Source organism: Nycticebus coucang, chromosome 18 (genome assembly GCF_027406575.1).
Source record: "Nycticebus coucang isolate mNycCou1 chromosome 18, mNycCou1.pri, whole genome shotgun sequence".
Lineage (NCBI taxonomy): Eukaryota > Metazoa > Chordata > Mammalia > Primates > Lorisidae > Nycticebus > Nycticebus coucang.
In genome coordinates this window covers 39,254,950-39,269,098 of record NC_069797.1, presented here as the reverse complement: position 1 = coordinate 39,269,098, position 14,149 = coordinate 39,254,950, and the positions used below count along the sequence as shown (strand labels likewise).

The 14,149-nt window shown below is 42.1% G+C and overlaps 1 protein-coding gene across 2 annotated transcripts in view; it reads left to right on the top strand.

Annotated features, from left to right (window-relative positions):
• Positions 1–14,149, top strand: part of TADA2A (transcriptional adaptor 2A) — a 67,856-nt gene that overhangs the window by 20,396 nt on the left and 33,311 nt on the right. For both annotated transcript variants that reach the window (XM_053570275.1, XM_053570277.1), the window contains exons 5-6: positions 8,344–8,435; positions 12,119–12,276. In XM_053570275.1, the coding sequence (XP_053426250.1) occupies positions 8,344–8,435; positions 12,119–12,276 (250 nt within the window). The remainder of the gene's footprint in view (positions 1–8,343; positions 8,436–12,118; positions 12,277–14,149) is intronic.

Here is a 14,149-nt window from a genome sequence, read left to right as displayed (position 1 = left end):
TGAGCTCAGGCAATCTGCCCACCTCATCTTCCCAAAGTGCTGGGATTACAGGCGTGAGTCACTGTACCTGGCCTTATTTCATTTTATTCAAAAAATTTCTTTAGAAAAGGCTCACTCTGGGCGGCGCCTGTGGCTCAGTCGGTAAGGCGCCGGCCCCATATACCGAGGGTGGCGGGTTCAAACCCGGCCCCGGCCAAACTGCAACCAAAAAATAGCCGGGCGTTGTGGCGGGCGCCTGTAGTCCCAGCTACTCGGGAGGCTGAGGCAAGAGAATCGCTTAAGCCCAGGAGTTGGAGGTTGCTGTGAGCTGTGTGAGGCCACGGCACTCTACTGAGGGCCATAAAGTGAGACTCTGTCTCTACAAAAAAAAAAAGAAAAGGCTCACTCTGTTGCCCAGGATGGAGTAAAGTGCTGTGATCATAGCTCATAGCAACCTAAAATTCCTGGGCTCAACCAATCCTCTCTCCTCAGTTTCCCAAGTAGCTGGGACTACAGGCAACTTTCTTTTTTTACTTTTTATTACACAGAATTTTATTTTATTTTATTTTATTTATTTATTTTTGAGACAAAGTCTTAGTCTGTTACCCTAGGTAGAGTGCCAGGGTGTCATAGCTCACAGCAACCTCAAATTCTTGGGCTTGAGCAATCCTCTTGCCTCAGCATTCCAGGTAGCTGGGACTAATGGGCCTGCTCCACCAGGTCCAGCTAGTTTTACTTTCTTTTTTTTTTTAATTTTTTTTTGGTAGAAACAGAGTCTCACTCTTGCTCAAACTGGTCTCAAACTCCTGAGCTCAAGCAATTCACTGGCCTCAACCTCCCGGATTGCTAGGATTACAGGCGTGAGCCACCACAGCCAGCCCATTATAGAGAATTTCAGGTATACACTAGAAAGAATGGTGTGTGGTTTTCTTTGGCTATGTCACAGCTACTTCAAAACTTTGTGGTTTAAAATAAAAACTATTTTATTATCTCCCACAATTTTTGGGGTCTGGAATCAGATTAGGCACAGTGAAGGCAGAAGTCCAAGAGGCTTTTTTTCTCTTACCTCTGGCACCTCAATTAGGATGGCTTGCATTGATTGGGGGCTAGCTGAAACATGTTAACTGACTGAGACCTTGTTCTTTTCCAGGTAGTGTTAGGGCCACTGCCTCTCCATGTAGCCTCTTTCCTTGGTATTTCCAGCAAGGAGGCTAGATTTTTTTTTTTTTTTTTTTTTGAGATAGAGTCTCACTGTGTCACCCTCAGTAGAGTGCAATGACGTCAAAGCTCACCGCAGTCTCAAACTCTTGGGCTTAAGCGATTCTCTTGCCTCAGCCTCCCAAGTAGCTGGAGCTGGAACTATAGGCGTCTGCCACAACACCCAGCTATTTTTTTGTTGCAGTTGTCATTGTTGTTTAGCAGGCTCAGGCCAGCTTTGAACCCGCCAACCTCAGTGTATGTGGCCAGCACCATAACTATTGGGTTACGGACACTGAGCCAAGGCTAGATTTTTTTTATTTGGTGGCTTGGGAGTGCAAAAATGGAAGCTGCCACGACTTCATAAGCAAGTCACAGTTCTAGACCATATGAAATGGAAAGGGACCACACAAGGATATGAATTCTTGGAGAACTTCAGTAGAGGCCATCTTTGTAGTCAACTATTGCATATAGTAGAATAAATTTTCATATACGCATCACTGGCTCTTAAAATTATCAATTCATTAGTCCTAGCTACTCAGGAGGCTAATAGAGAATAGCCTAAGCCCAACAGCTGGAGGTTGCTGTGAGCTGTGACAACATAGCACTCTATCAGGGGTGACAAAGTGAGACTCTGTCTCTAAAAAAAAAAAATATCAATTCATGATCAATCTTGTTGTATCTAAACCTCATCTCTACAGATTATTTTGAAGCAAATCCCCTAGACACCATATTATTTCATCTTTTAAGTGTTTCATTAGGTTTCTGAGTAAGGCTACTCACTTTTCACATTTCCACAGTCGACTCATAAAGGCTTAATTTTTAGGGATTCTTATTCCCTAAAACAATCACTATTCTGATTTTTATCAACATAGATTCATTTTGCATATTCTAGAACTGCATATAAATGGAACCATATTGTATGTACTCTTTTATTTCTTGTTTCTTTCACTCTATGTTTTTGATAATTGTGTTATGTAATTTTTTTTTTTTTTTTTTGGAAAGAACCTCAAGCTGTTGCCCTGGGTAGAGTGCCATAGCATCACTGCTCATAGCAACTCCAACTCCTGGGCTTAGGTAATTCTCTTGCCTCCACCTCCCAAGTAGCTGGGACCATGGGCACCCATCACAACACCTGGCTATTTTTTGGTTGCAGCCGTCATTGTTTGGCGGGCCCTGGCTGGATTCGAACCCGCCAGCTCAGGTGTATGTGGCTGGCACTTTAGCTGCTTGAGCCACAGGTGCCAAGCCTGTGTTATATATTAATAGCATGTTTACTACTAATCATTCCTTTTAATTATGGAGTAATAGTCTGCTACATGACTACAACAGAGTTTGTTTATCCATACCCCTTGTTTTGGTTTTCTTTCTTTTCTTTTCTCTCTCTCTCTTTTTTTTTTTTTTTTTTGAGATGGGTCTTGCTGTGTTGCCCAGGCTTATCTGGAACTCCTGATCTCAAGTGATTCTCCCACTTTGGCCTCCCAAGATGCTAGCATTGCAGGCACGAGCCACTGTGCCCAGCCTAAACGTTCTTGTGTAAGGCTGTCTACTCTGTACCTGTATTTTCTTTTTCTTCTCTTTTTTTTTTTTTGAGACAGAGTTTCACTATGTCACCTGGGTAGAGTGCTGTGGCATCACAGCTCACAGCAACCTCAAACTCTTGGGCTTAAGCGATTCTTTTGCCTCGGGTGCCACCACAGGTGCCACCACAACACCCAGCTATTTTTTGGTTGTAGTTGTCATTGTTGTTTAGCAGGCCCAGGCTGGGCTCAAACCCACCAGCCTTGGTTTATATGGCTGGCACCCTACTCACTGAGCTACGGGTGCCAAGCCTGTACCTGTATTTTCATTTTTCTTGGATAAATACCTAGGATATCGAGGAATGTGATTGCTGGATCACAAGAGTAAATGATTGTTTAATCATTTCTTTTTTTATTTTTTGGGGAGGATATTATTTTATTTTCTATATGTGTTATATGTGTTTTTTTTTTATTGTTGGGGAATCATTGTGATTGTTTAGCTTTTTTTTTTTTGAGACAAAGTCTCAAGCAACCTCCAACTCTTGGGCTGAAGCCATCCTCTTGTCTTAGTTTTTCTATTTTAGTATGAAAAATGAGAGGGTCTCATTTTTGCTCAGGCTGGTCTCATACTCATGAGCTGAAACAATCCACCCCATTCAGCCTCCCAGAGAGCTAGGATTATAGGCATGAGCCACCATACCTGCCCATTTGTTTAACTTTTAAAAAATGATTGAAAAATTTTCCAGAATGGTTGCATCATTTTATACTTCCATGGACAATGTACGAGAATTCTTATTGCTTCTCATGCTTGCCCACATTTGGTATGTTCAATCTCATTCATTTTAGCTGTTTTAGTGGATGTGGCATCCACATTTTTGGCTATTTTTCTTTTTAGTTTGTTTTTTTTTTTTGGCCGGGGCTGGGTTTGAACCCACCACCTCCGGCATATGGGACCGGCGCCCTACCCCTTGAGCCACAGGCACCGCCCTTTAGTTTGTTTTAATTAAGATACAAATAAGGTTTCTACATTCCAAGTTTCCAGTTGGTTGCCTCTTAATGTATCTTCTATTTGGGTTTTCTGTCTCTCACTTCTTTTTTTTTCTTTTATTTATTTATTTTTTTCTTTTTTTTTTTGGCTTTTTAGAATTTTCACTGATTTGTTTAAAATTTTCTTTTTTTTTTTTTTTGTAGAGACAGAGTCTCACTGTACCGCCCTCAGGTAGAGGGCCGTGGCGTCACATGGCTCACAGCGACCTCTAACTCTTGGGCTTATGTGATTCTCTTGCCTCAGCCTCCCGAGCAGCTGGGACTACAGGCGCCCGCCACACGCCCGGCTATTTTTCTGTTGCAGTTTGGCCGGGGCTGGGTCCGAACACGCCACCCTCAGCATATGGGGCCGTCGCCCTACTCGCTGAGCCACAGGCGCCGCCCTTGTTTAAAATTTTCTTTCAATTTTGGAATACTTTTAGAATTACAGAGAAGTTGCAAATGCAGTACAGAGAATTCCAGTACAACCTTCATCATACTTCTCCCCATGTTAATACCTTTTAATGTACATTTGTCAAAATTAAGAAATGAATGTTGTTGCAATACTGGTAACTAAACTATAGATTTTATTCAGACTTCTCCAGTTTTTCTAATATTCTTTTCTGTTCCAGGATCCAATTCAGGATCGTACCTTGTATTTAGTCATCCATCATGTTTCCTTAGTTTCCTCCAATTTGTTGACAGTTTTTCAGGGTTTCCTTGTTGTTCATGACTTTGACAGATCAAAGAGGATTTTGCATAACAGAATCTCTCTCAACCTTGTCCTCATATATTTGCTATTTCATCGTGATTAGATTTGGCTTTAGGGGTGTTTGCATGGATGACCACAGAGGTAAAGTGTCTTCTCATTGTATCATATCAGGGGATACATGACATCAGCATGATTTAACACTGGTGGTGTTTAAAGGTGAACAGATAGCCAGGTGCCGTGGCTTATGCTTATAATCCTAGCACTTTGGGAGTCTGAGGAGGGAGGGTTGCGTAAGCTCAGGAGTTGGAGACCAAAAGACCAGCCTGAGCAAGAACCAGACCCCATCTCTACTAAAAATAGAAACATTAGCCAGGCATCGTGGTACATACCTGTAGTCCCAGCTCCTTGGGAGACTAAAGCAGAAGGATCACATGAGCCTAAGATTTTGAGGTTGCAGTGACCCATGATGACACCATTGCACTCTATATAAGGCAAGGCATGTAGGAAGGGGTACAGAGCTTACTCACCTTCTCTGGGTTTACCACCCTCTAGGTACCTCTGTATGTTCAGCAGTCCCAAAGCTCCTCTCATTCTTTTTTTTTTCTTTTTTGAGACAGATTTATTAGGTCACCCTCCATAGAATGCCATGGTGTCACAGCTCACAACAACCTCCAGCTCTTGGGTTTAAGCGATTCTCTTGCCTCAGCCTCCCAAGTAGCTCGGACTACAGGCACCCACCACAACACCCAGCTATTTTTTGGTTGTAGGTGGCCTGGGCTGGATTCAAACCTGCCAGCTCCAGTGTATGTGGCTGGCACCCTAGCCACAGAGCTATAGGTGCCGAGCCTCCAGCTGTTCTTTTGCTGCGGTTATTTAGCTGGCCTGGGCCAGGTTCAAACCTGCCTCAGTGTATGTGACTGGCACCCGTAACCACTGTGCTACGGGTGCTGAGCCAGCTCCTCTCATTTCTTATAATTTATTTTATTTTTAAAAACTGGGTTATTTGTCTTAGAGATATTACCATAGTCTGGATTTTACTGATTATCTGTGTTCCTCTGTCTTCTGTGTTTTCTGTAAATTGATAGTTATATTATGATCATAATTCATCAGGGATTTCAAAATAATGATTAATTCTAATACTCATTTTAATATATGAGTTAGAATAATTCTATAGAAATAAACTTGTCGGGTGGCGCCTGTGGCTCAGTGAGTGGGGCGCCAGCCCCATATGCCGAGGGTGATGGGTTCAAGCTCAGCCCCGGCTAAACTGCAACAAAAAAATAGCCGGGCGTTGTAGCGGGCGCCTGTAGTCCCAGCTGCTCGGGAGGCTGAGGCGAGAGAGTCGCGTAAGCCCAAGAGTTGGAGGTTGCTGTGAGCCGTGTGACGCCACGGCACTCTACCCTCGGGCGGTACAGTAAGACTCTGTCTCTACAAAAAAAAAAAAAGAAAAAAGAAATAAACTTGTCATTATCATCTGTGTGATCACCCTGTGTAAAGTTTGTATAAGAAAGGTAGGATAAATGTGGATTATTTCCCTTTATTTACTAGTTTTGCAAATGGTGACTTGGTTATCTGGCATCTTCCAGATACTTAAAATAGTTGATGCATTTCAATCCTTTGCAGTTATTATCCTTTCTGATGCTCTGAATATTCTCCTTTTTTTTTTTTTTTTCTGAGACAGAGTCTCAGCATGTTGCCCTCAGTAGGGTGCCATGGTGTCACAGCTCACAGCAACCACAAACTCTCTGGCTAAAGCAATTCTCTTGCCTCAGCCTCCCAAGTAGCTGGGACTACAGGCGCTCACCACAATGCCCAGCTATTTTTTTGTTTGTTTGTTTGCAGTTGTCATTGTTGGTTAGTTGGCTCAGGCTGGGTTCGAATCCACCAGTGCATGTGGCTGACACTGTAACCACTGTGCCATGGGCGCTGAGCCGATTCCATTTTTGATTACTAGGAGCTTCTACAAGTTGGCTTCTGTATCTTTTTGACATAACCTTTTTATAGTCTTGAGAACATCTTTGCTTTTAAGTACTTAAGTACAACAAAATGTTCCAGTCTGGTCTTGTTCATTTCCTGACCCAGACCTAGAATCAGCCTTTTCTTTAAGGAGCCCTTGTTCCTTTTAGTGGGAATAGTATTTTAAGACTGAAAACTGGGCACTAGAAGTATTTATTGCTCAAGTGTTGATTGTCATTTTTAGACCTTTTTGATGAACAGGGTTAGAAAATTTTCTTACAAGGTAAAACATGTGAGGTCATACTTAAACTTTTAATTCAAATGTAGTACAAGGTTTTTTACATAATCTCATAGATCTTAAATCTATCTTTTTCCCAAGTGCAAAATTCTACTTTGCATTGATGCTAACGTAATTACTAATTTGGTATACCTTGTAATATACACACATCCAGTAATCTCAGAATAATCATGTCAATACTATAGAATACAGTTTAAGATTTTTTTGGCACTTTCTTTTGTTTTTAAGATGTATCTTAGAGATTTATATTATCTTTTTTTTTTTTTTTAAGACAGAGTCTAAAGCTGTTGCCTTGGGTAGATAGCTCATAGCAACCTCTAACCTCCAACTCTTGGGCTCAAGTGATACTCTTGCCTCAGTTTTTCTTTTCTTTTCTTTTCTTTTTTTTTTGAGACAGAGCCTCAAGCTGTCGCCCTGGGTAGAGTGCCATAGCTTCACAGCTCACAGCAACCTCTAACTTTTGGGCTCAAGCGATTCTCCTGCCTCCGCCTCCCAAGTAGCTGGGACTACAGGCGCCCACCACAACACCCGGCTATTTTTTGGTTGCAGCCGTCATTGTTGTTTGGCGGGCCCGGGCTGGATTCGAACCCGCCAGCTCAGGTGTATGTGGCTGGCACTTTAGCCACTTGAGCCACAGGCACTGAGCCAGTTTTTCTATTTTTAGTAGAGACAGGGTCTCCCCCTTGCTCAGGCTGGTCTCAAATCTATGGCTCAAACAGTCCACCTGCCTCAGCTTCCCAGAGTGCTAGGATTACAGGTATGAGCCACCATGCCCAGCCACACCTCAGCCTCTTGAGTAGCTGGGACAATCACATGCTACTATGCCTGGCAAAATTACAGTGTTTTAAAATCATGTGAAATAGTTCCCCCCTGTGTGATTCACAAGTTTATTACATTTTGCTTTTATTTCTTATTCTAAAATTTAATAATTATGTATGATATTTATGTTTTCCAAGTCAAATGTACAAACAGTATTCAGAGAAGTCTTACTTGTATCCATATCCTCTCCCCTTCTCCCTTCTTTCTTTTTATGAGCTGTTTATCCTTCTTTATTTATTTTTGAGACAAAGTCTCACTTTGTCACCTTTGGTAGGGTGCCCTGGTGTCATGGCTCACAGAACCTCAAACTCTTGGGTTCAAGCGATCCTTGTAACTCAGCCTCCTGAGTAGCTGGGACTACAGACACCCACCACAATATCCAGCTATTTTCAGAGATGGGGTCTCACTCTTGCTCAGGATAGTCTGAAACTCTGAGCTCCAGAGATCCTCCCGCCTCAGCCTCTCCCCAGAGTGCTAGGACTACAGGCATGAGCCACAGTGCCTGGCCTGGCCTTATTCTTTCATTTAAAAAAAATATAAATGCATATTTGTATTTCCCTCTTTCTGAGCTAAATAAGAGCTTACTATAATATGTATCTCTCCCTTTGTAATATGTTTAAAAACGCATATTTCTGCAAGAGTTGGCATTTTATTGGAGACCCTTGTAGCTAATGGTAGAAATAGGAGTGGGAAAGGTGGACACCTAATAAGAATTTACTTTAGGTACTTCTCAACACCATGAGAATGACAAGCATTCAGCTGTAAACTAGTACTACAGCTAGGATTTCTAGTTTCATTTCCATCACTGTTCTTAGGCAAAACTTTTTTCTCTTTAGACCTCAGATTTTCCTGTTCTTGACCCCAGCTGGACTGCTCAAGAAGAAATGGCCCTTTTAGAAGCTGTGATGGATTGTGGCTTTGGAAATTGGTAAGATCTTGATTTTAAGAGTTGCCCTCTCTAGTGCTCTCAGAAAAGAAGCTACTTTTTTTTTTTAAAATTTCAGGCTGAGGGCGGCGCCTGTGGCTCAGTGAGTAGGGCGCCGGCCCCATATGCCGAGGGTGGCGGGTTCAAACCCAGCCCTGGCCAAACTGCAACAACAAAAAAAAATAGCCGGGCGTTGTGGTGGGCGCCTGTAGTCCCAGCTGCTCGGGAGGCTGAGGCAACAGAATCGCGTAAGCCCAAGAGTTAGAGGTTGCTGTGAGCCCTGTGACGCCACGGCACTCTACCCGAGGGCAGTACAGTGAGACTCTGTCTCTACAAAAAAAAAAAAAAAAAATTTCAGGCTGGGCGGCGCCTGTGGCTCAGTGAGTAGGGCACCGGCCCCATATACCGAGGGTGGTGGGTTCAAACCCAGCCCCGGCCAAACTGCAACAAAAAAATAGCCGGGCGTTGTGGCAGGCGCCTGTAGTCCCAGCTGCCTGGGAGGCTGAGGCAAGAGAATTGCGTAAGCCCAAGAGTTAGAGGTTGCTGTGAGCTGTGTGAAGCCACGGCACTCTACCGAGGGCGGTACAGTGAGACTCTGTCTCTACAAAAAAAATAAAAATAAAAAAATAAATAAAAATTTCAGGTTAATATAAGGGTACATATGATTGGGTTACATTGTTTGCATTTACTAGGTAAAGTCCAAGTTGTGGTTGAACCCTTCACCCAAGAAGATTTTTTTTTTCTTTTTTTGAGACAGAGTCTCACTCACTTGGTCACCCTTGGTAGAGTGCCATGGTGTCTTAGCTCACAGCAACCTCAAACTCTTGGGTTCAAACAATTCTCTTGCATCAGCCTCCCAAGTACCTGGGACTACAGGCACCTGCCACAATGCCCAGCTATTTTTTAGAGACAGGGTCTCTCTCAGGCTGGTCTTAAACCTGTGAGCTTAGGCAGTCCACCTGCCTCAGCCTCTCAAGTGCTGGGATTACAGGCATGAGCTACTATGCCAGCCCCAAGAAGTTACTTTTGAAGGGCAATTAAAGGGAGGAACCTCAGAAGGGGACTAAGCATGTGGTACTTCCTATTCACCCATGATTTGGAGACAAGTTCTCTTCCTCTCTGTACATTATATTCCAGTGCTGAAATGCTACACCAAGGATATGGGACTAAACATTCCATGATTGAGCAGCTCTAAGGCTACTCTGGATATATCAACAATATAATGTTTGTTCTTTTCACAATAGTAGAGAAGTTTAGATGTATTAGTTTTTGCTCTCTTCTGATTTTACGAATTTTTCTTGGCTATAGATGCCCTATTTAAGTTTGTCAGACTTCAGAAAAATGGTCATAGCATACCTAAGATTCAATTTTCACAAACTTCCTAAAAGCATTCTCTGTTTTTATCTTTCAAACACCTACCCTAGTCCAAATTAGCCCAAATTGAAAATCACTCATTGCTGTTGCCTTAGGGGTAATACCACTGCATTTATTTTTACTTTTTGGGAACGCTGATGAATTTATTTTGTTAACTAAATAGTAGAGGCATTATTAACATATTTTGTTCACAAAGAATCTGTAGCTTAGTGATTTAAAATGCTTTCTCCTGGGCGGCACCTGTGGCTCAGTGAGTAGGGTGCCGGCCCCATATGCCGAGGGTGGCGGGTTCAAACCCAGCCCCGGCCAAACAGCAACAAAAAAATAGCCGGGCGTTGTGGCGGGCGCCTGTAGTCCCAGCTGCTCGGGAGGCTGAGGCAAGAGAATCGCGTAAGCCCAAGAGTTAGAGGTTGCTGTGAGCCGTGTGACGCCACGGCAATCTACCCAAGGGCGGTACAGTGAGACTCTGTCTCTACAAAAAAAAAAAATAAATAAAAATAAAATGCTTTCTCCTGATTCCTTAGCTTATTAACCAAAGACTCTTAATTGGATTCTCCCTGCTCTCTGACCTAGTGCGTATAATCCTTCCAAGTATTCTTTTTTTTTCTTTTTTGCAGTTTTTGGCCAGGGCTGGGTTTGAACCCGCCACCTCTGTTATATGGAGCCGGTGTACTACCCCTTTGAGCCACAGGCGCTGCCTTTTTTTTTTTTAGGAGACAGAGTTGCACTTTATCACTCTTGGTAGAGTGCCATGGCGTCACAACTCACAGCAACCTCCAACTCCTGGGCTTAGGCGATTCTCTTGCTTCACCTTCCTGAGTAGCTGGGACTACAGGCACCCACCACAACACCTGGCTATTTTTTTGTTGCAGTTTGGTTGGGGCTGGGTTTGAACCCTCCACCCTTGGTATATGGGGCTGGCACCCTACCCACTGAGCCATAGACGCCACCCAAATCCTTCCAAGTATTCATCAAAATACACTGTGTTGCCTCCATTATGTCCAAGTCCCTGAAGAACAAGCCCTAGTTCAGTTCCAATTTGCTTGTATTGATTCATTCAGCATTTATTAAATAAATATCGTGAAATGTTGTGTATGATGGGTAATACCAAAGAAGATAGAAAAGTGATCACTTGCTTGTCATCTATGGCCTAGTTTTTTATTTTTTTGCTTGCCAGTATAACTCGTTAAATAGCTTAATCCTCCCTATCTCTTTCCTTCTTAACAAAGACCACAAAAAAGACTATAGACTGTACACTATAGGTAAGACAATAAGCTTCATGGTTGGGGCTAGAGTTAACAACTAAGAAGGAATCAAGCCCTTACAACAGATGATTGAAGTACCCAAAACAGAGCATAGTGAGAACCACGAGCCTTAGGAGAAGGACAACTGAAGTGCTATAAAAGAGCTTAAAGGAGGGCGGCGCCTGTGGCTCAAGGAGTAGGGCGCTGGTCCCATATGCCGGAGGTGGCGGGTTCAAACCTAGCCCCAGCCAAAAAAAAAGAGCATAAAGGAGGGACAGTGAGAGAGTTCACCTCTAACTCACCACCTTTCTGTCACCTTGGCTAGGAGTCTGGGATCTTGAATGTAAATTCTGGCTTTATTACCCATAAGCTTTGGGTTCTTGAGCAAGTCTGTTAATTCCTTTGGACCTCGTTTTTTATTTTGGAATTGAGATAGTAATAATACCTATTTACACCACAAGTGTAATTCCGGGATTAACTTAAAGTACGTTGTAAATGTTTCTAGCTCAGTTCCTGGCATATCGTAGGAGCTCTAGTAAAGAAATGTTTGTTTATGTGAAGTGTTTTGTAAACTATAAAACATTATGCATAGGGCAGCGCCTGTGGCTTAGTCAGTAAGGCGCCGGCCCCATATACCGAGGGTGGCAGGTTCAAACCCGGCCCCGGCTGAACTGCAACCAAAAAAAAAACAAAAAAACAAAAAAAACCATTATGCATAAATAAAATATGTACATTTTGAATGTTCTGAAGTGGCTTATATTTGCAGCAATTCTTTTTCTAGGGCTTAGTTGATAGGAAATTTACAAATTTTCCAGTCATCTTCCTTATGGTGGAAAGGAAAGGACATTTTAGTGATCGATGCTATATCTTAAACTAGCAGGATATAGAACGTCATATTTCATCAGTCTAGGTTTTATTAGTCTCTTTGTTTCATTGATATTGTCATGTTATCAGGTTTGGAGGTGTCAAGAATACAGACATGATATGGATGATGATCCTTCAAACGATGCTTTTACTATTACGTATAAGTCAAAGCAATACTGTCATCTTCTTCCTATGCTCCTCTAGGCAGGATGTAGCCAATCAAATGTGCACCAAGTCCAAGGATGAGTGTGAGAAACACTATATGAAGCATTTCATCAATAACCCTCTGTTTGCCTCTACCCTGCTGAACCTAAAACAAGCAGAGGAGGCAAAAACTGCTGACACAGCCATTCCATTTCACTGTAAGTGCCTTTCTATTTTGATAAAAGTTATTTAGCTCTTCTTTGGGCCCTGTTTCAGTAGCAAATAAACAGTTCGATGACTTGCACAGCTAAGAAGCTTATGGAAGATAGGAGGAGTTAGCATGGCCTCTACTGAGAGTCAGGGCCACAGTGTGACAAGGAGGCAACATACATCCCAGGGGTCAGAGTTCTGTACGGGACATCAAAGTGCCTGAAGTTCCACCTGTTCTGAATTCCTTGAATGTATCAATTAACTTTAATGTTTGGTTCTGTAAAATGAAATGTCAAAAGGGACCAACCTTTCTGTGCTATTGTGAATATAAGCCTTTTTGCAATGCCTTTGGGCAGTTTATGATCATACTTAGGTGTTGCTTAAGAGAATCCAGTGTTCAACTCATTGTTATTAATTGCCCTTTGTCAAGTCCAAGAAGCAGTTTTTATTTTTGTTCACTTGGTTGCGGCAATGATGGCAAACTTTTTAGTCTCATGTGCCTGAGGGACCAGTGAGTCCTTTAATAAAATGTAACCAAAAACATGATGAATTATAAATGGCTATCTTTCTTGAATGATTCCCAGAGCACAAGTAATGAGATATTAATCTTTTCCCTTCTGTTTTTCTTTTCCTTATACTCTCTAGAATAGTTTTCTAGCAAACTAACTCATAGATGGTGATACCTCCTATTTGGATAGCACTTTAATGTTAGCACTTTGTTCTCAAATCTTTTGGACCGTTTATTCGTAACAACAACCCAGTGAACTAGGCAGAGCAAGTACTTTTGTTTTACACACAAGAAAATTGAGCTTCTGAAAGGTTAAATAATTTGTGCAGGGTCATGGGACTATTATCTTTTGGAGCTGGGACTTAATTCCAGCTAACTTCTAAATCTAGTGGTTTTTTGTGTTTTTTCTTTCCCTCTCAGTTGGATGAGTTTTGTAAATTGAGATTGGTCCTAAGTGGTAAGGGAACTGAAGTTGACAAGATAGATACTTAGGTTCTATAATCTGTTCTAACAGCCTTTTTATTTCTTTTTATTATTATTATCTTTTTTTTTTTTTTGAGAGAGAGTCTCATTACACCCTCAGTAGAGTGCTATGGCGTCACAGCTCACAGCAACCTCAAACTCTTGGGCTTAAGCGATTCTCTTGCCTCAGCCTCCCAAGTAGCTGGGACTACAGGCACCGGCCATAACGCCCAGCTATTTTGTTGTTGTTGTCGTTGTTTAGCAGTCCAGGGCTGGATTCGAACCCACCAGCCCCGGTGTATGTGGCTAGTGCCCTAACCACTGAGCTACAGGTGCCAAGCCACCATTATTATTTTTTGAGATTAAGGTCTTACTTGATTGCCTGGGATAGAGAACAGTGGCCTCATCATAGCTCACTGCAACCTCAATTCTTAGGCTCAAACAACACTCCTGCCTCAGCCTTCTGAGTAGCTGAGACTATAGGCACCTGTCACCCAGATAATTTTTCTATTTTTTTGTAGAGACGGTGCCTTACATGTATTATGTTGCTCAGACTGGTATCAAACTCTTGGGCTCAAATGGTCCCCCTGCCTTGGCCTTCTGAAGTGCTAGGATTATACATGTGAACCTCCATGCCCAGCCTTTTTTCATCTTAAGAAAGTGGAAATCAGAGAGAACGTCCTTCTCCATATTTACTTAGAGAATTCCCTAAGTCTTAGTTTTCCTTTTTAAGAAATCATTGTTTCCATAATTCATTATCTTTTTCACTTTTCCCTTTACAAAACATCCTTTAATTTCATTCATTCTCTAAGACACAGTCTTTCTCCGAAAATATTTCAAAGTGTAAATAAAGGTTTTATTTTTATATTGCTTTTTTTATGCCGATATATTATTAATTAACTTAGAAAACC